The sequence below is a fragment of the Penicillium chrysogenum genome (genome assembly GCF_028827035.1).
Source record: "Penicillium chrysogenum strain IBT 35668 chromosome Unknown utg000005l_segment0_segment0, whole genome shotgun sequence".
Classification (NCBI taxonomy): domain Eukaryota; kingdom Fungi; phylum Ascomycota; class Eurotiomycetes; order Eurotiales; family Aspergillaceae; genus Penicillium; species Penicillium chrysogenum.
Genome location: NW_026622753.1, coordinates 2,243,009 through 2,261,532, shown reverse-complemented (window position 1 = coordinate 2,261,532; position 18,524 = coordinate 2,243,009). Strand labels below are relative to the sequence as shown.

General features: G+C 49.2%; 6 protein-coding genes across 6 annotated transcripts; 2 read left to right on the top strand and 4 right to left on the bottom strand.

The window, feature by feature from the left end:
- Positions 1-641: 641 nt before the first annotated feature.
- Positions 642-2,462, bottom strand: N7489_009256 (uncharacterized protein; the record flags this gene model as incomplete). The annotated part of the gene is made up of 3 exons (XM_056715006.1): positions 642-1,281; positions 1,342-1,463; positions 1,521-2,462. 3 exons carry the CDS (start codon positions 2,460-2,462, stop codon positions 642-644), a joined length of 1,704 nt encoding a protein of 567 aa, XP_056562628.1.
- Positions 2,463-3,829: 1,367 nt separating this feature from the next.
- N7489_009255 (alpha-L-arabinofuranosidase A) lies at positions 3,830-5,946 on the bottom strand (the record flags this gene model as incomplete). Its single annotated transcript, XM_056715005.1, has 4 exons — positions 3,830-4,219; positions 4,293-5,632; positions 5,682-5,697; positions 5,758-5,946. 4 exons carry the CDS (start codon positions 5,944-5,946, stop codon positions 3,830-3,832), a joined length of 1,935 nt encoding a protein of 644 aa, XP_056562627.1.
- A 1,474-nt stretch (positions 5,947-7,420) lies between these two features.
- On the top strand, positions 7,421-8,365 carry N7489_009254 (uncharacterized protein; the record flags this gene model as incomplete). The annotated part of the gene is made up of 1 exon (XM_056715004.1): positions 7,421-8,365. One exon carries the CDS (start codon positions 7,421-7,423, stop codon positions 8,363-8,365), a length of 945 nt encoding a protein of 314 aa, XP_056562626.1.
- Positions 8,366-9,134: 769 nt separating this feature from the next.
- N7489_009253 (uncharacterized protein) lies at positions 9,135-11,162 on the top strand (the record flags this gene model as incomplete). Its single annotated transcript, XM_056715003.1, has 5 exons — positions 9,135-9,159; positions 9,270-9,405; positions 9,458-9,856; positions 9,918-10,002; positions 10,065-11,162. The coding sequence occupies 5 exons, from the start codon at positions 9,135-9,137 to the stop codon at positions 11,160-11,162; spliced, it is 1,743 nt and encodes a 580-aa protein (XP_056562625.1).
- Positions 11,163-12,299: 1,137 nt separating this feature from the next.
- Positions 12,300-13,856, bottom strand: erg12 (mevalonate kinase; the record flags this gene model as incomplete). The annotated part of the gene is made up of 1 exon (XM_056715002.1): positions 12,300-13,856. One exon carries the CDS (start codon positions 13,854-13,856, stop codon positions 12,300-12,302), a length of 1,557 nt encoding a protein of 518 aa, XP_056562624.1.
- A 666-nt stretch (positions 13,857-14,522) lies between these two features.
- On the bottom strand, positions 14,523-18,502 carry N7489_009251 (putative cation chloride cotransporter; the record flags this gene model as incomplete). The annotated part of the gene is made up of 4 exons (XM_056715001.1): positions 14,523-17,066; positions 17,118-17,283; positions 17,335-17,926; positions 17,977-18,502. The coding sequence occupies 4 exons, from the start codon at positions 18,500-18,502 to the stop codon at positions 14,523-14,525; spliced, it is 3,828 nt and encodes a 1,275-aa protein (XP_056562623.1).
- Between the last annotated feature and the right edge of the window lie 22 nt (positions 18,503-18,524).

Here is an 18,524-nt window from a genome sequence, read left to right as displayed (position 1 = left end):
CTTTTTCATGAATATTTCAACACGTTCAACAAGGCCCTGCCGCTCTTCAGATCCGAAAGTTTCATGGGAATGGTCAGCAGACACTTCTCATGGCATCCCGACGAAAGTCCTTCATGGTGGGCTGCATTCAATATTCACGTCCCGAGACCGAATCAGATATTACTATGATTAATGGGGTCGTCAGCTTTATATCGAAAGTCGCATCCCAAGAACAAGATACATACCTGGACTATGTATTGGCGTGGTGCTCTGAGTTCGAGAGAGCAGCCAGGAAGAGTTACATCGGGCCAGGAATCCCAAGCCAGACTCCGCGAGTAGTATTCAGCCAGTTGCCATTCGTCCGCAAGGGCAAATGTTGCCACATCATGACTACTTGCACCCGAACTCTTTCCCGGCTTTTTCCAATCCTCCCCATCCGACTGAAAATGATGGCAGCAATATTCAGTCCTCGAACACGATGCCCAGAGATCAAGGTTTCTATACTACAGGGCCACTACCGTTGCCCGCTCCTCTTTCTTGGAACTGGCAAGACATGCTAGCAGGCGTCTCTCCGGCGTATGATTTTGGGGTGTATGATTTAGCTGAAAGCACTGGGGAACTGTGAATTTGAACATTATTATTATGGAGTTCTATCGTATGTACTAATATGACAACTCGGGAAGCCTCCTTGCAACATGGTCATGCCAGGTGATGTTTTGGTCGTGATGGCAATTTGGAACAGGAGCATTTCTCCAAATAGGACTTGCGTCCTCGTCATCTAGTCTGGCCACGGGCCTCAGCATATCCATCCGTCCCCATGGGCTATCTTCAAAGCTCATCATAAATGGGGAGTCTTGTGCAAGATATTCCGGGAAAACTCGTTTCCACCCATCAATCACCTGAATCATAATTTCCGAGACGAACTGATCCGGAGACGAGTGCGCGAATTTGAACGTATCGAAAGTTTTTTGTACCACCTCAACGGGATAGAGACCAACTTCGGGGTCTACCAGAATCGCGTCCCCTGCCACAAGCGAGCTTACAACGTGATATGAGCCTCCTTTCTGAGCCCTGTCCCGGATGGCCAACATTGTCGCGAGGGCACCTACAACGCCAGTAGTCATGTCAGAGACTGGCAATGGTGGAAGAACACTCGTCCCTTCATCGAATCCAAGCGACCGACCCATCACGTATGAAGCACCCGATGCGGCATCCCCGATCTGCTGCCAGCCAGGTCTCTCGGCGAATGGTCCAGATGGACCGTAGCAGTTTTCGTCGACGTAGACAATGCCCTTGTTTCTTCTGGCTGCCACATCCAGCATGCTTTACAGACCGAGTCCCTTCCGATCTAGCGACCCATACCGGAAGCCCTGGACAAACACGTCTGCGTCGCCCACCAGCTCCTTGAGCCGGGCCATTTCCTCCGCCTTTCCAATATCCAGATCAATCGTGCGTTTTCCAGCGTTGAGCGTTAGTTGGAGGACCTGTTGGGCCTGTCAGTATTTGGTTTCAAGACAAAGGGGGAAATCCATTTCACTAACATTCAAATCTGCCAGTCTACTGCAGTTGACACGGATGACATCTGCACCAAACGATGCGAGGATTACCCCAACAGTGGGACCGGCGATAATCCGCACCATCTCCACCACCTTGATCCCAGCCAGAGGCCGACGATCAGGGAGCTGACTTAATGGGACCGACGGCGTCGATTGCGCATACGATTCACGCGTATAATTCACGAGAGGATATTCCGCAAGCCGCTTTCCCATCTCAGTCTTTCTCCAGCCCTCGGGTGAGTAACAGATGCTCCCACATAATCCATGTCTCAGGTTATGCATCTCAAGTTCATCAGGACCCCATTTCTGCACATGTTCCCGAATATACGCATATCCCTCCTGGAAAGATTTCAACGGCACATCCATATCGATCCCCATCGAGCAGAGTGTCTTGCTTGCATCGAGCGACCCGTGAAGTTGATACCACACCCCGGAGTCCTTGGTGGGATACAGTGCAGTTGCTCGACCAGCCAATGGACCGATCCCGAACCCCTTCTCAAAGTCCTTGTCGAAGATGTTGGGAAGTTCGCGGGCCCGTGCAAGAGTCGAGATGTCCTTGCCATTCACGAATGCCGTGAATGTCGATGCAAGCCAAATTCCAGCATGGTCTGTGTTTACAGTCACGCTCGCTTCCTTGGCTGGCTTGCCATCCCGTAGCTCAAGAAGCTCGTTCCCGACTAGGCCACACATGGCGTGCAGAGCCGCTGTCACGACGGGGGACTTCATCGGACCGGGGACCATAGGGTCCGGCCGGCCTTCGAAGTTGACAGTGTCCCACAGTGCAGTGTCTTTTGTGAAACCCGGTGTTCGCGACGCCAACAGCTCAAAGATTCGACGGGCATCCTGGGGTATAGGGAGAACGGACTTGTCGATGTAGGTGCCGGGTCCGTAGACCTCGTTTCCGGGAATAGTCTCGTGCATGGGCATTTTGGTTCGAAGACAGACAAAGGAAGAAGGAACAAAGGAACAAAGGAAGTGACAATTGCAATTTCTATAATCTTGACGGACCTCTAAATACACGACAGCAACACCCCTCCTTATATGGACATTCGAAGTACTTACATGGGTTCTAAAATGTTCTAAACCTCAAGCCTCAATTCCGGGACCAACACATCAACTCGTATTCTTTCTTAGATAATATCCAAATCTTACCAACATCCAACAATGGTGCAAAGATACTACTGGTCCATAGATCGGGATTGTTCCCAATCGGGCATGGATTGATGTGACTCCCCTCGCAGCCGGCGCTTTCGGGGGCGCCACGGGAAGAAGGAAAAGGCCCACGGGACAATCTTGACAGGGAAAGTCAGCCTCAATCAAAGAGAAGGCTTGGATTAGCTTGAATTAAAGCCATCACTCTCATTTGATTGGCTCGATCGGTGAACTTATTGACACCGATCATCTCCCACGGCCCACCGGGGTTTGTCACTGGGATTTTCCGTGGGGTTTTCTTCTCTGCCTCGGTGTTCTTCTCTCCAACCGAGGGGATTCACGAACTTTGCTTGGAATAACTCTGGGAATATAGTAGATATAATAAATATAATATTATAAGGATTTACTTCTAATATTTCGTTATAATCTGCATGAATCTAGCCCAAGATCAACTATTTACCACAATACTCTATGAAAATAAAGAGAACCAACACCCCATGTCTACCAGTCCAAGTGAAAATAGCCGACCAGTCCGAGTCGCCAATTGCTCTGACTATCATGATATGAAGAACATTTAGATTAAAAAACCAACAGTACTAATGTACAAAGGTAATCCTGCATATGAGATGTATCGCCAAGCCACTCTAGGAGATGTCGACTTTATCACGGGGGATTACCTGGCGGGTACAAGAATCCAACCTCAACCTCGGGATCTTCCCTAATGCCACTCACTGGACTTGGTTGCGGTCTTATATGAGCGTTGAAAGAATCCGAGAGATGCTCGTTGATGATGATGACTGGGATGAGTCGTTCTTGGTTGAGAGAGTGGAATTCCCGTACGTTCATGCTGTTCACTTCATGATCTATGGGATTCCTGGTTCGGGGTGTTAGCAGCTCGAGTCGACTGGATGGGTTTGGCAATGGATTCGGGGATTATATCCGTGACAAGGTTGTTGAGGTTCCAGTGGAAATTTTGGATTGAATTTTCATTTATATCGCCAGACGTATTATGGGACGTAGTTATCAGTGAGACGCAGAAACCGGACCATGAAGTCTGTTGACACATGCTGAGTATGCTTCATATTCTTGCAATGAACAGGATACACACCACATGAAACATTGAACATGTAAAATCATCCCGTTCAAGAGACTGCCAGAACAGCGACAGCCCAAGGATCCATGCTAATTGAATAATTTCCTTGCCCATTGAAGATACTGGTGGTGACGGTTTGGATTTGTACGTTGTAAGGTGTGTCACCCTGGTACTTGGGACCAGCAAGCATCTCCAGTTTACCAGTTTTGGTTCCTGGTATACTCACTTTGACAGTCTGCTGTTCGGGACCGTAGTTCGCCAGTTTCAAGTAGTATTGTGAGCCTGTCTTCGAAGCCACCCAGTAGACAGGTCCAAATCCTGTTGATGAGTGAACCGGAAGAATGGTGTCACCCTTGTTGGATGCGAACATCTTTTGCACAAAATATGAAACCGTTGGTGTGATAGAGTCGGGAGCCGAATCAAACCCGTAAAGTGTGGGCTAGAAGTAAGAACAGCATTGTCAGCTATATCCCCGATGTTGCTTTAACAGATTCTTGGATAGATATCCTTACGGTCCAATTGTCGAAACCAAAGTGCTGTATCAAAGGCGCATAAGTCGCCATCTTGACAATATCGCTGTTGCGCTCCATTCCAATCATGTACACGGCCTCACTACAGCTGCCCTGCATATATGGCCACGATACTCCTCTCTCTGCTGTAGTATTGCGACATCCGAACTCACCAACCATTACTGATTGGTTCCGCGGCTGGTTATCAAACTGGTCGAACAATTTGACAAAATCGTCTGGTGCTCGGTACAGATGCAGGTCGATGATGACATCTTTGGGAAGCGGAGATGGCAAACATGAATAGTTCCCATGGGAAGCAATAATTGTGATATGCGGATACTTGTCGTGGATGGCCTTGTATAATTGATTAAAACGGTCCGGATAGGTTTCACAGCCGCCGGTGAGGTCGTCCTCGTTGCCGATTTCAATAAGGTCGACCTTCCATGGATCTTTCCGACCGTTCTGGGCTCGGAGTTTGCCATAATGTGTCGAGGAGTCGCCAAAGAGATATTCCATCTCATTCATGGTATCCTCGACGAAGGGCTCGAGGTCCGGCCCGGAGAGAATGTCCCCATAGGACTTGCCAGACCACACAGCCAGTAGTGGCGCCATGTTCATGTCTTCGCACCACCACAAATACTCGTCCAGGCCGAGGGCATCTGTATTGGGGTAGAACCAGTCGCTCTCTCTTCCTGGGCGCTCGACCACGGGTCCAATCGTGGTGTTCCATTTCCAGCGAGAATCAACCTGTAAGCCTTCGATGTTGTTCCCGCCTGGAAACCGGAGAAATGCTGGATTGACCTCGTCTAGAAATGTTGCAATATCATCTCGTAAGCCATTCTCTCTTCCTTTGAAGGTGGGAGGAAACAACTGGATTAAGCCAAAGTTCAAAGAGCTACCAGCAACTTTCGATCCATCGAATGTCAAATGCCACTCATTATCCCCTTTCGGTGTATAAGTCGTGTTGAACCTGGTTTTGAATTCCGTGAATTTTGAATCCGTACTCTTCACAGTCAAGTTGTGGTCAGCGTACACCGAACCGCTATGCGACCCAACAAGCTGCAGATTGATAGTCCCCGAGTAGTTACCCATCATCCAGAAGGAACAGTTGTATGTGGCGCCTGTGACTGGAATTCCGTTGTAACCGGTGTTGGCAAAGCCAACATAGTTTGTTACCCCGTCCGGTACTTCAACATTGAGCGAAGACGTAATTGCTTTGCTGACGGGCTTTGAGGTATCCTGGAAGATATTCACATCTCCCACCGGAGCGTAGGCAGTCAACCCGAGACTAGTTCCTTGGAATCCATTGTTCTGCAGCACTTGTCCGTGGATTCCACCATCGCCTTGAAATATTTTAGTCAAGTTCGTGATCACTTAGTGCAAGTTCCCTACCAGAACGGTCCATTTCCTAACAATATCGAAGGTTAGCGACACAGTTGGTTGCACATAGAGCTAACTTGTTACTCACCTCGAACATAACTCCATAGAGAAGCGGACTAGACTTATTCCCTCCTTCCCTTGCGACTGTCAGGCTGACTGGGACAGTTGAGCTATTCCTTTCGGTCGAGCTATTCCCCCCAGCCAGCACGCTTGTTAGACATGTAGCCAAAGCAATAGATGTCGCGAGACCGGCGCATTTCACAGAGTCAGACTTCATGACTAGTCCGAATCCAAAGAAAAGATATGTGTTGCAAGAATTTGCAGGGGAACGAAGAGAGTTGCTAAAAAGCCATGATCAGGAAAGTTAAGGTTTTCGAAAAAGCACTGCCCCTGTCTTAGACGGAGTAATCTGTATGACTGTGGGGTTTGATTCGTTCGTCTTGGACCTGGCCTGAAAGTTGTTCTCTATAGAGGCATCATGGACCCTGAAATGGTGGCCGCATGCGTGTCTGAGAACACTTGGGTCTACCGACATGGCGACATGTAGGGAGACGTGCGTCCCATCAAGACGAGCATCTTTTGGACGTTTGATCTTGCGCTTAAATTTCACGTGTGCCTCAATCTTGCTTTCCTCCTACACCATGCGTTGAGTATTGGTGTCCATTGTGCATGACAGTTGAGGGAAGTCATGACGTCGGATACTCCCGAGGTGGGATTGGAACTTCATGTTAGGGCTTGCAACTACCTATGTACTTGATTTCCTCTGCCACTTCTTGGCTATCCATTTCCGTCTTAGTGCTCAGTCCTTGCCGCTTTTTGCTCACTGAGTAGTTCTTAGCTAGGAATAGAATCATCTTGATTCCTCCCAGTTGATTCCATAACACTATCCCCAAGCCGCTCTCTACTTCTCTCCGCAATTCGGATCTACGCCTCCAGATCAGCCAGATTCAAGGAGCAACAGACCTCGTAGGGACCTATCGTCTCGCTTTTACTGGCTGTAGAAGCTCTTCACCAAGCTGTCGGCAACTCCAAACAACTTGAGCGTATCACCTCGTTGGACCACGCTGGGCTTGTTGATTTCCGTGCCCGCTTTGTCGAGGGAGACGCACGAGTTGTCCGGGCGATGCACGAAGGCTTAGGTCCCTCGCTTAACACCATTCGGGACACTATCGCATTTACCGAGGGACTGCTACTTGTCGACCACTGCATTAATACGCTGAAAGATGATGTACTGAAGTGGGAAGTTCAGATGATTGTAAATGTAATGCGGCCTATACCGTAAACACCTTTAAGAGGACCATTCATTGAGGACTTCTAGAGGGATTGAATCCGGTTTTCGACCCCCACTGGCGAGGGCGCCAGCAGTTTTTCGAGGGGGACAGATATGAGGGCTTAGGCGGGCCTGATGGATGACTAAAGGAGGATCACTAATATCTTACTAAGCTCTGGGAGCCGACCTCGGGATATACCTTATCTTACGTAGCTCCGACAGAGCACCTGGATATCATCATCTTGATTCCTCCGAGCAGATTCCATAACATCCATGGATATATTATCCAGTGTACAATATTACTAATGTGAAATATCGAAGTTGTAATATTGGCCGTCACGTCATTAATACGCCGTGATCAAAACAATCATAGGCAAAGATATGACCGCCTTTCTCTTTTTACCAGTCGTGAGTGCTTGCCTATTTTACCTGCCTGCCTTCTCACCTCCTTCTCACTTCCCACCCTACCTTCTCACCCACCATGGACTTCCTTCGATCCACCTCGGACGCCGCGTCCCAGTCTTTATCTTCTGAGCTCTCATATTCTGAGTTCTCGTCAATTGAATCTAAATCTGAGGATCCTCTTGCGCAACTGGCGAAGGAAGTGAAGCAGCAGCCATTCACCACCAACAAGAGCTTACGAAATTCCTTGGAACGCCGTCAACAAGCGCTTCAGCAAGACCAAACTCAGGATCAGTACCTCGTCTTCACGTCTGTCCCCCCGGCGCAATCTTCTAGACTGAGTGATGATGGGTCGCGAACAAGCAAGTACTGTCGATTCTTTTACAACGTAGAAACGGGAATCTTGATCGCGAAAGTCATGCCGAACCCTGCACACGAACTTGCAATAAGATCATTTGATGAGCTGATTTCTGCCGAGCTGCGTACGATGAACGTCCGTCGTGATGTAAGGCCTGTCGGCTCGACAACAGTTACGGTTGGAGATTGGAAAAAGGAGGCTGACTGCAGCTGGGCTCCGGCTTCGGCAATTGCAAGGCCGAGATTTGTGGTAGATGTAGGATTGTCTGAGTCTGCGCGACAACTTTCGCTTGATGCGTACGGTTGGCTTGTGACTTACTCCTCATCTGTGAAACTTGTGATTACGATCAACATCAACCGCAAGGATCCCGAGATCATCTTACACCGATGGGAACTTGTTCCCCGAGGATATGGCGTCCTTACAAGGTCATCCCTTTCAGCGTGTCGTACTGCATTCCTTAAATTATCTCGAACGAATAACACAACATCTGTTACCGGAGAGTCCTACATGAATGGCACAACTACGACTACTACACAGCTAGATCTACCCTTCGACAAGATTGTTGGCCGTCCTCCTCACCAGCCCCTAGAGAGAGACTTCGTGATACCCGGGCAAGAGCTGAGATCTTTTGCCGAGGATATCTGGAGTGCGCAGAGTTTCCTATAAGTCGTCTCGAGTCTATCATGTTCGTTGGCCACCAAGCGGCAGACCTCATGGAAGACGATGTTCTACTCACGAAGGATGTGTTGATTCGAAAGATTTCTGGGGAGGTGCGAGACTGCTCGAGACTCAAGCCAGGGGTCCCACATAATATCCGGCCTGGGTTGCTGATGTCTTACGTTTATGATGATCATGATGACTGTTCTGTTTGTAACGTTACTTAACTATCGTGGGCCTCTGTATAATAACATTGCTGCTTTGTCTGGCCCATCTTTCTCCCTTCCTTTATTTTTCTCTCGAACCCTGTTGTTTTGGTTAAGAATGTGAAAAATGGTACGTATAGCTACCTAGGTAAGCCCATCATAGTCGAAGTCCTGAATATCTGTGACTTGAATAACCAAAAGAAACACTGATATCGAAATTCGCCTGATGGTAGTTGAGTTTATACCTTTGACGATGTACGATAGTGGTACCGTACAAGTGTCCAACCAAATTCCACTTCTAAATTCAGGCGAACAACTAAGTCACCAAGTATGGAAGGATTCATGTAGCAAAAATTGGTTTTTCTTGCTTCTTAATAGTCTCATTCCTGACAAACAAAAAAGGATGGTCAGAGAAGAGAAGAAGCTGAAGATGAAGGCGGTGTCTGATCTGCCATCTCACATGTCAAACAGATCTGTTTCCAAATCGGGATTAGCTCTCCTCCCTCTACATATGCAATATTGCCCTTTGATTTCCATCAATATTCTTATCCAACTTTGACCACAGTGTGAAAATGAAGTACATCGTGGTATCTGGAGGTGAGTTCAACGGTGATCTGCCAGAAGTGGCTCCACCGTTAGCCCGTGGAGAAAAGCGGGGCAATCTCCATTTCGAGGTATAGCAAGAGATATGAGACTGACATTGCTAGGCGTCATTTCTGGGGCAGGGAAGGGCATTGTTGCTTCGAGTGCAGGTTTGCTGCTGCAAAGCAAAGGGTTTGTCGTCACCACCATCAAGATAGATCCCTACATCAACATCGATTCCGGCACAATGAGCCCACTGCAGTAAGTCCCGACCTGATGCAGCTTCTGTGGACTCATTTCCTGATCGATATAGCCATGGAGAGGTCTATGTGACGGACGATGGGGGTGAGGTTAACCTTGACCTTGGCAATTTTGAGCGTTACCTTTCGACCACTCTCCAGCGCAGCCATAACATCACAGCTGGGGAGATCTACCTAGACATCATCTCTAGGGAACGGACCGGCCACTACTTAGGCAAAACTGTTCAAGTGGTGCCTCATTTCACCAATGCCATCCAAGGATACATCGAACGGACAGCGAAGATACCTGTGGACGAATCCCAAGCCGAGCCTGATGTGTGTATTATTGAGCTAGGTGGGACCGTGGGCGATATCGAAAGTTCGCCTTTCATCTACGCTCTCGCCCAGCTTCGAAAGAGGGTCGGCAAAGAAAATTTCGTTCAAATTCACGTAGCTTATGTCCCTGTTGTGCCGTAAGCTCTTCTTGCTTCAGGCGACGAAACACCGCTATAAGCTAATCTAACATCGGGCCAGACCGGGAGCTTCTGGCGAGCAGAAGACGAAGCCAACCCAAAGATCCATTTCCGACGTTCGGAGCGCTGGACTAAGCCCACTTCTAGTATGTTATCGCTCTCTATTCATACATGTATATACCGTGCACTCTAAGCTAATCAATTACAGGTTGCCTGCCGCTGCGAGGTGGCATTGGATCCAGGTACCATCCAGAAAATTGCCAATATGTGCTCAATGGAGCCAGAACAGGTCATTTCCGTACATGACGGATCAACCACATACCACGTGCCGCTTCTCCTCGAGAAACAGAATCTTCTGGGCATCCTCTGCGAGTACCTCGACCTTCAACTTGATCGAGCACACCCCCATGTTGAACAGGGCAAGCGTATGTGGGACAACTGGGTTTATCTTGTTCGAAGTCAAGATACTATCATCGACACAATATCAATCGCCCTTGTTGGAAAATACACATCCAATAAAGATGCCTACCTCAGTGTCTCTAAGTCGATCGAACACGCGGCCATGTACTGCCACAAGAAAGTCAGAATTATATGGATTGACGCGGCACATCTCGAGGAGGAGACTTATCGCACCTCTGCAGTCAAGTATCACAAAGCTTGGCATGATCTCTGTAGCGTCAAGGGCATTGTCGTACCTGGTGGCTTTGGTACTCACGCTACCGGCGGGATGATCAGGGCAATCACCTGGGCAAGAACTAATAAAAAGCCATTCCTAGGCATATGCCTCGGCATGCAACTCACAGTGGTTGAATATGCCCGCCATGTCATGGGTATCCCGGACGCTGGAAGTCAAGAGCTCCATCCAGAATCTAAGAACCATGTGATCGTTTACATGCCTGGACATAATCAGGAAAATGGTCATGACACCATGCGTCTGGGCAAGCATCCATGCATCTTCAAGGACGGTACCGAGTGGTCAAAGCTACGATCCTTGTATGGTCCCACGATTTCCCAAATTGAGGAGCGTCACCGGAACCAGTACGAAATCGACCCGGAAATGGTCGAGGAGCTCGAGAAAGCCAGTCTTGCTGTTGTTGGCAAAGATCCTACCGGCAAGCGTATCGAGATTATTGAGATCCGCGATCATCCCTTTTTCATCGGCGTGCAATTCCACCCTGAATACTTGAGCCGTGTTTTGCGGCCGAGCAAGGTCTTCCTCGGCTTCTTTGCTGCTGCTGCTCAGTGCTTGGAGAAGATCCCTATGGCATTGCAACAGGGCCAGCAAAGTCTTGTGGAAGAATATTAAAGAGCTGTGAGCAAGCTTCGGAGTTCTTTATGTTATCCCATTGGTTAGCCGCGTTCAATTGATCACTTAGCGTCCCTTTTGAGATTGCATTTCTAGTTTTCCTTTCCTTTCCTTTCTTTTCTTTTTTTTTAATGAATTCATTCCAGAACGTTGATAATCTATAGTTATTAAAGCAAACTGATAGCACAGATCTAGTGATCTCTCCTGTCAACTATATATTAAAGCTTCCAATGGATCATTGTTGGAGGGGTCTTCCTAGAAAGGGCTCAGGAGAGTATACATCTTCAGAAGCAGGTGGTCTCGGCGAAAAAGATTGCTATTGAGGTCGCGAGGCAGTGGAGAGAGGTTCTGTCTTAATTCAGGAAACAAGGTGTCTTGCTCGAATCCTGGACCGCCATGGAGCTATAAGTAGCCTCTCTCTCTATTCATTTCCTACTCCCTATTCCATACATTGACATCAATACGCACTGGAGACCGATCCACGGGCGGCCCCTGTTTGATAACATGTTTGCTACCGTCATAGAGAGCTATAACTGACTCTCCCTCTCCTTCCGCTATCTTTCCTTCTTCCACTCCTCGGTGCATCATCCATGGGAATCTCGTTCCATTTATGCCATGTGTTCATGCTCATAGACTTGACTGTGTTAACGAATACATACGCAGGAGGTTGACCGCGGGCTTTACGTGGGGAAACAGAAGCGAGCTTTACCGAGTAGAACAATATTATGTGATTGATGTATCGGGAAATCCGAACAGGTCTAGGTGAGCAGTTCTTCCACAGTCATGTCGTCAATTAATTTCATGCAAAGGGAAAGCCCGGAATGAGAGTTGCGAAAAACCGAGAAATGAAAGGGCAGCAAACAGAATCAGAACCGGAATCAGAACAGAATAGAGATGAAGGTGGATGGTGAAGTCCAGACAAAACTCAACAGGTAGACGATCAGGTTGACACCGAGCATGAAGAGAAAAAAGTGGGTGTATAGTGCATAAGGATAATGTGTACAGAGAATGGGAAATGAATGAGTAAAAAAGAAGGTCCGGGCCTGGTCTCGAGGTCAAGTCAAAAGGGTGGTGAGCCTAGGTATGAGCATCTGTGTCACATGCATGTCGGGAGGGACTGAGGCCAAGACAAGCGGCTTAATTGATAGTTCGCTTCCAGAACTTCCAGCCCTCTCTCTTCTCCTCCACTCCTACACCAACAAGACGTTCAATGCCTTCAGTGCCCTCGGCATTTTCGAACTTCTGCTGATCGATTTCCTCACCACCCGCTTCATCTGAGCCATTACGCAAGACAGCCGGGTAGAGAACACCAACACCGTCAACGCCAAGGGTAACCTCATAAGTAGTGAAACCCTCCTTATCGAACTTCTGTTCGAGGTCCTGTTTGACTTCCGCTTTCGCGTTAGGCCGGAGGAGGGTAATCGCACACCCACCACCGCCTGCACCGGTCAGCTTTGTCCAGCCGATGTCGGCGTAGTCGACAAGTTCGCGAATGCGTTCGAGGCGGGGGTGAGAGACGCCTAGGGAGACAAGGAAGCCGTGGTTGATACGGATGAGGGTTCCAAAGTGGGCGAGGGTGGTCTCGCTAATTCCCTCGAAGCTAGGGTCCTCGATTAGACGTTGTGCAGAACATGTCACGTGGTCGATGCCGTTAAGTATTGACTCCGTCACGATAGGATGGGCGTCTCTCAGGGCTCCGACTTTGCTAACTTCTGTCTTTGTGGAGCGCGCTTGTTGGGTGTTGACAAGGAGGAGGGGGAGTTCGGGGAAAGTCGGTAGTGAAATAACGGTTCGAGTCTTCGAGGAATCGTCGCGCCGGAAAATCACAGCCTTACCGCCTGCGGCCACCGTGTTGTCCACCCCGCTAGGATTGCCATGGATACAGAGTTCTCCAACGAATGCCCAGCGGTTGATACGCTCGATTTGTGTCTCTGCCTCCTCCGGTGGCTGGTCTGGGTGGGGCCCGGAGAGGGTACGGATTTGAAGAAGCAGTGCAGTACTAAGACAAACGCAGACGCTGGCACTACTACCTAGGCCGGCTCCGGTAGGGATAGTGGATCGAAGGGTGTATATGGCGCCTGGGCTTTGCGGGGAGCCTAGTGAGAGGAAGAGGTAGAGGAACGAGGATGCGGAGCGGATATGAATCTTGCGCTGCTCCTCTGGGAGGCCCTTAGAGACGCCCTGAAGGTGTGGTTCGATTGCCTCGACAAGTTCTGGGTCGAGTTCCGTGACAAGGCTGTAGTAAAACTTCTTTTTTGAGAGCTCGTGAAACTTGTCCCAGGGTAGGGTGTCAATATCCCAAGTGTGACTAAAACCAAGGTCTCGGAAGTTCAATGTTATCGTGCGCTGTGATTTGGAGAGGGTGGTCACAAGAAGGTAGGAGCGGAGAGAGATGGCTGCGGCCATGGCAGCCTTGCCGTGGACCACAGCATGCTCGCCAAAAACGATGACTTTGCCCGGCGCCGATACCATAAAGGCGGGCGCCATTGGCGAAGAGGCCTTGCGAGCCATTCTCGGCCGCGCGATCGCTTGTGTTTCCGAGGAGACGGAGGCGCTGTCGGAGCTATCGTCGACGCAGTTCCCATTCACGCCCTTACTAGGGAGAACTTTGACCGTGCTTTCGGGGTGGAAGTCGACCGTGCGGCGATTTGTGGTATATATACCGTTCAATGGGAGCGTGACATTCTCGGTCATGACAGGCAGGATTAGGCGGGATTGGACAGGCGGGATCAGGCGAGACTGGAATTTGAGGGGGCAAGAAAGGGGCGAAGTCTGGATTAGGAATTAAAAGGATAGAGATAGAAGACCAAGGAAAGAAAAGAATGAGTGGAATGGCCAAAGAGCCAGGATGTAGCCAAGTATATGGAGTACTGAAGCACTGGAGTACTGGAGTACTGCAGTCAGCAAGTAGACGGAAAGTTGGAGAAGTGCTCGAAGCTACTGGGTATACCAGGGAACGAGAAGAGAGGGATGGCCCAATCACAGCCACACCAATACCAATCGCTATTAATCTGACTCTTAACGGTTTACTACTATATATAGGATGGTTATTTTACCTTATTAGGTCAATTATTACTCTTTTATTTACCATTCTGGTTGTCCGGTGTTCCCTCTGTTCAAATAATATCCCAAGTGCAGAGATTTTGTGGCGTGCAGTAGCGCCGGGGTGATCATCTCTATGCCCTTCATGTCTGGCATTTACAATTACCACCAGGTACTCTCTTGTTTTTAAATCTACTGAATAGAATAAGTATGTGCATAATAACATTTTTCCATTAAATACAACAATCTAAGTCCGAAAATAAATGAAATCTAGCGTGTGCTATGTACACTTTTGTATAATTCGCAGTCATGTCTTCATCACAAATTCATCGTCACGGTCATACTATTACTATGCACCAGCAGACACGGGGGCAAGCCGGTCCACAGGACGTCCAGGTCGCTCAAATAAGACACACTGTCATCCGCGCTAAGCGAAGTCCCCTCCACGGGAGACGGCAGAGTCGTGAAGATAACGGCGGTATCACCACTCTGCTGAACCATCAATTCGTTCAAAATCAAATGCTGTGCTCGACTCGGGAGATCATTGAAAGACAATGGAACCGATGCTATACCAGGGTAACCCGCTGCATTTGTATGTGAGCTGCTGTGGGCACCAGGAGAGGTGGGGGACACGGCAGATGGGCGACGAGCGTAGATAGAATCTAGCTTGTTTGCAAATCGTGGAGGTGAGTTTTGCGTTGCAAACATGATAGACGGTCCATTTCCCTCCTCGGATTCAGTGTTCACTTTGGCTTCCGGGATGGGTGACGAGCTAAACCGATTGCTGGAAGCAGAACGGCTCATAGAGGGCCGTAGACCTGGAGTTTTGCTCTTCGGTGAGGCATCGTCGCCAGTCTCAATTATGGACGGGATCACCTGGTTGGAAAGCACTAGTGTGCTCGGTGAGTCTCCGCTAGGGCTGCAATCCTCGGTCTTGGACCGGCCAAGGAGTCTTGAAGAGCCGGAAACGGTTTCAGCCTCATTTCGAGCGCTGACTATATCCTCTCCGCCGTCCTCTGGTTCTGGATCGCTAACATATGCTTCTAAATCACTGTCTTCGCTCTCAACGGAGCTGTCGGAGCTGTCGTAGTCGACGAATGCATCTAGCAAACGATGCGTTTGCATGCCGAGGTTCACTCCTCCGAGAGCCCGGAAGCTGGAGACCGACCGTCTGCGACCAGTGGACTGAATCAATTTCCTTAAGCCAGTCACTCGAGGGTGCAAAGGTTTTGCTCCACTGTCTTGGCTCGATGGTCCTTGCCAGGTATATGACTTATCAAGGTGGAAACTGTCACTGGTTCTGTCCAAATCCTGGAGGTCTCGATCTAGGGCACGAGCTTGTAACAGCCCTTGCCACCAGTCCTCCCCCTGTAGAGCAGAATTAACCCTCTCTCGGGCATCAGCTGTAACCGAAGCGTCGCCATTCACGATAGTTTGATAGGCCTGGAGATCACCACAGGCAAGCCAGAAAACCAAGACTTCGGCTTCAATCCGTAATTTGTCAAGGAGAGCCTCGACTCGCCCTCTCTCATCTTCCACATCGGTCTCGTACTCCACGAACACCGCAACTCGGATTTTGTATGTCTTCTTCCAGGAGGGAACAGTGTTGAGAATACAACCCAGTTGAAGGATCAGAGTGTATGTGTCAAAATTAGTGGTCAGCACATTTTGCTTGCTTTCACTGTCAGCCCCAAGCTCGGCAGACATTTGGATCGGCCACAAATCAATATACTTCTTAGTGTGACGACCGCGGGAGTCAGGTAACTCCAGATCCTCGAATCCTTTAGCTACGGCAACATTTATCCGAAGCTTGAATAAGAGGTCTTCGAGGATTGTGACATAACTCTGCCCGCTCATGGGCGGGTTTGCGGATACAGACGCGCTGGAACCCTCGGTCTGCGGGCTCGAGTGAATCGAATGGCGTCCGGCCCTCGAGTCTCTGCGGCCACTGTTCAAAGAAAAGGTTTCAACAAGTGACTGGTCAGATCGAAATTGGTCTATCACAACGATGTTGGGCCTCATGCCGCCCAATCCGGAATTCAAAACAATATTCCGCATACCCCATTCTGCAGCGGGCGAAATGGCAATGTTGACGAAGGCTTTGATCTTGGAATACTCGACAAATTTTGTCCACGCTGTCTGTTGTCGACGTGCTTCGGGGACAGCTGCTGAAAAGTCATCCGTAACAAGAACATGAGCTAGCACAAACAGAGATCCTTTCTTTAAAGAGTTGCAGAAGGAGACCATTTTGTATTGCCTGTCGATGTCGCTGACAAATAGCAGGATCTGAGGACGCCAGAACTTGACGTGCTCCTGACGCAGACGAAGCAAGTATTTTCGCACTTGATGATAGATCAGACTTTGGCTGACATCGCCCCAAGGCTTGGGTGGCGAGCTATAATGGATCAGTAAGAAGAGAACTACCAGAATGCCTACACATCCTGTAGCGTAAACCCCGTCGACAAAAAACATGCTGATCCCACTGACGAGTGTTCCAGCCGCTGCAGTCTGCCAGTTGAAGTAGTGGAACGACGGACGGAAATTGGGCGCGGAGCCAATCTTTAAGAGGAAACACGCGAGATTCGTCACAAGGAAAGTCATCAAGTAGGTCATGGTAACAAAAGATGCGATGCGATTGATGTCGAAGAGCATTGTAACCTGAGCGAACACAAAGGTCACAATAATGGCATATATGGGATCGTCGGTTTTCTGTGCGCCTTGGGCAAAGATCCCTATGCCAGGCAAGAGGCTATCTCGCGCAACAGCTTGAAGAAGTTTCGCAGAACCAATCACGCCCATCAGGGCGGAAAAGAAACTGGTTGCGAATTCTCCGAGAAGGATCACACTATCAGAGGCATTGGCCTATACTCAATTAGAACGTTCTTGTAGTCTTCCTGTCAAATAGGGACTTACGATTTGTATAACATTTACATTGTTGTAGAAAGACTCCCGGGTCACCGAAGCCGCCATCGCAAGGATGACAAGTCCATAGGCGACAAAGGTCAAAGCCAAACCCGAGAGCGTACCCTTAGGAATGGATTTGCTGGGGTTTCTAAGATCACCTGACATACTTGCACCGCTGATAGCAGATTAGTGAAATGTGGTAGAAAGTCTGCAGTCGCCAACTTACGCAAAGATACCTCCTGTGGCAGGGAATAGAATGCCAAAGAGGTCTTGGAAGGTCTCTCGTCCTTTTATTTGGCTTCCTGCGGCTCCCTTGGTTAGATGAGGTTTGAGATTCCCCATCAAAGTCTTCAAACGAAGTCCCGTGAACTCCACGCCCTGACGGGGAATTGGGAAAGGTTTCATAAAAACTGCAGAGAGCGGTATGCTAAAAGTGGCGACGAGTAGTATGACCAAGAGCCCATTACTTGCCCTCGCAAATATGGAACTTCCTGCCAAGCAAATTCCTGTGCAAAATACCAGTATAATAGTTCCCCATAGGTACTGCCACCAAAATCCTTCCTCCAAGAAGTTGGCCCAGTCTCCAGACTGTCTCCCAAAGTTCTGAGTGAAACAGTCCACTAAGCCAACAGCATTCATGCCGGTGTTGAACACATAACCAAGGTAAAATACAATGCCGATGGAGCCACCAAATTCGGGGCCCAGAGATCTAGAAATAAGGTAGTAGGCACCACCGCCTCGGACCGTCCCGTTTGTTGCAATCGCGGATAGAGACATCGTTGTCACGAGGTTGATCGTGTATGAAACAAGTAGCAGCCCTTTGATGTATCAGACGTGAGATCCTGACTTTGTGAGGACGTATGCTCACCTAATATGCCCAACACACCAGCTTGGCCCAGGATGAATCCGAACCGAAGGAACATAAGAATGCTCAGGACATTCAATGTCGTGGGCACAAAGACACCAGAGAATGTACCGAGCTTCTTCGGCTCATCCACCGATCGGGATCGATATCCACTCTTGTCCTTCTTATCGGCACGGGCGTCGTGGAGAGGATCCGCAGACAGGTAAACATTTTGGGAAGTGGCCTCTCGGCTAGTCTCATGTTCTTGATCGTCGTCCCTTCCATTATGCCACCACCGAACAAGGCCCCGGAAGTAATTCATGGGTGAGGAATGGCGTTGGTCCTGGGTTGGTTCTGACGAATTCACGGGCTCATACGGACGGACCCATCCAGTCGGCGGCCAGGGTAGCAAGCGAGTACGTTCGTCGGAGATAGTATGTGTTGAGTCACCGGGGTCGAGACGTGAGACATCCTCTTGAGCGGTTCGAGTCGCGAAAGTTGGGCGTCGCCGAGACAAGGAGTCGGAGGATTCTCCGACTCGTTTCGCCATATCAGTTGCAAAATTTATGGTA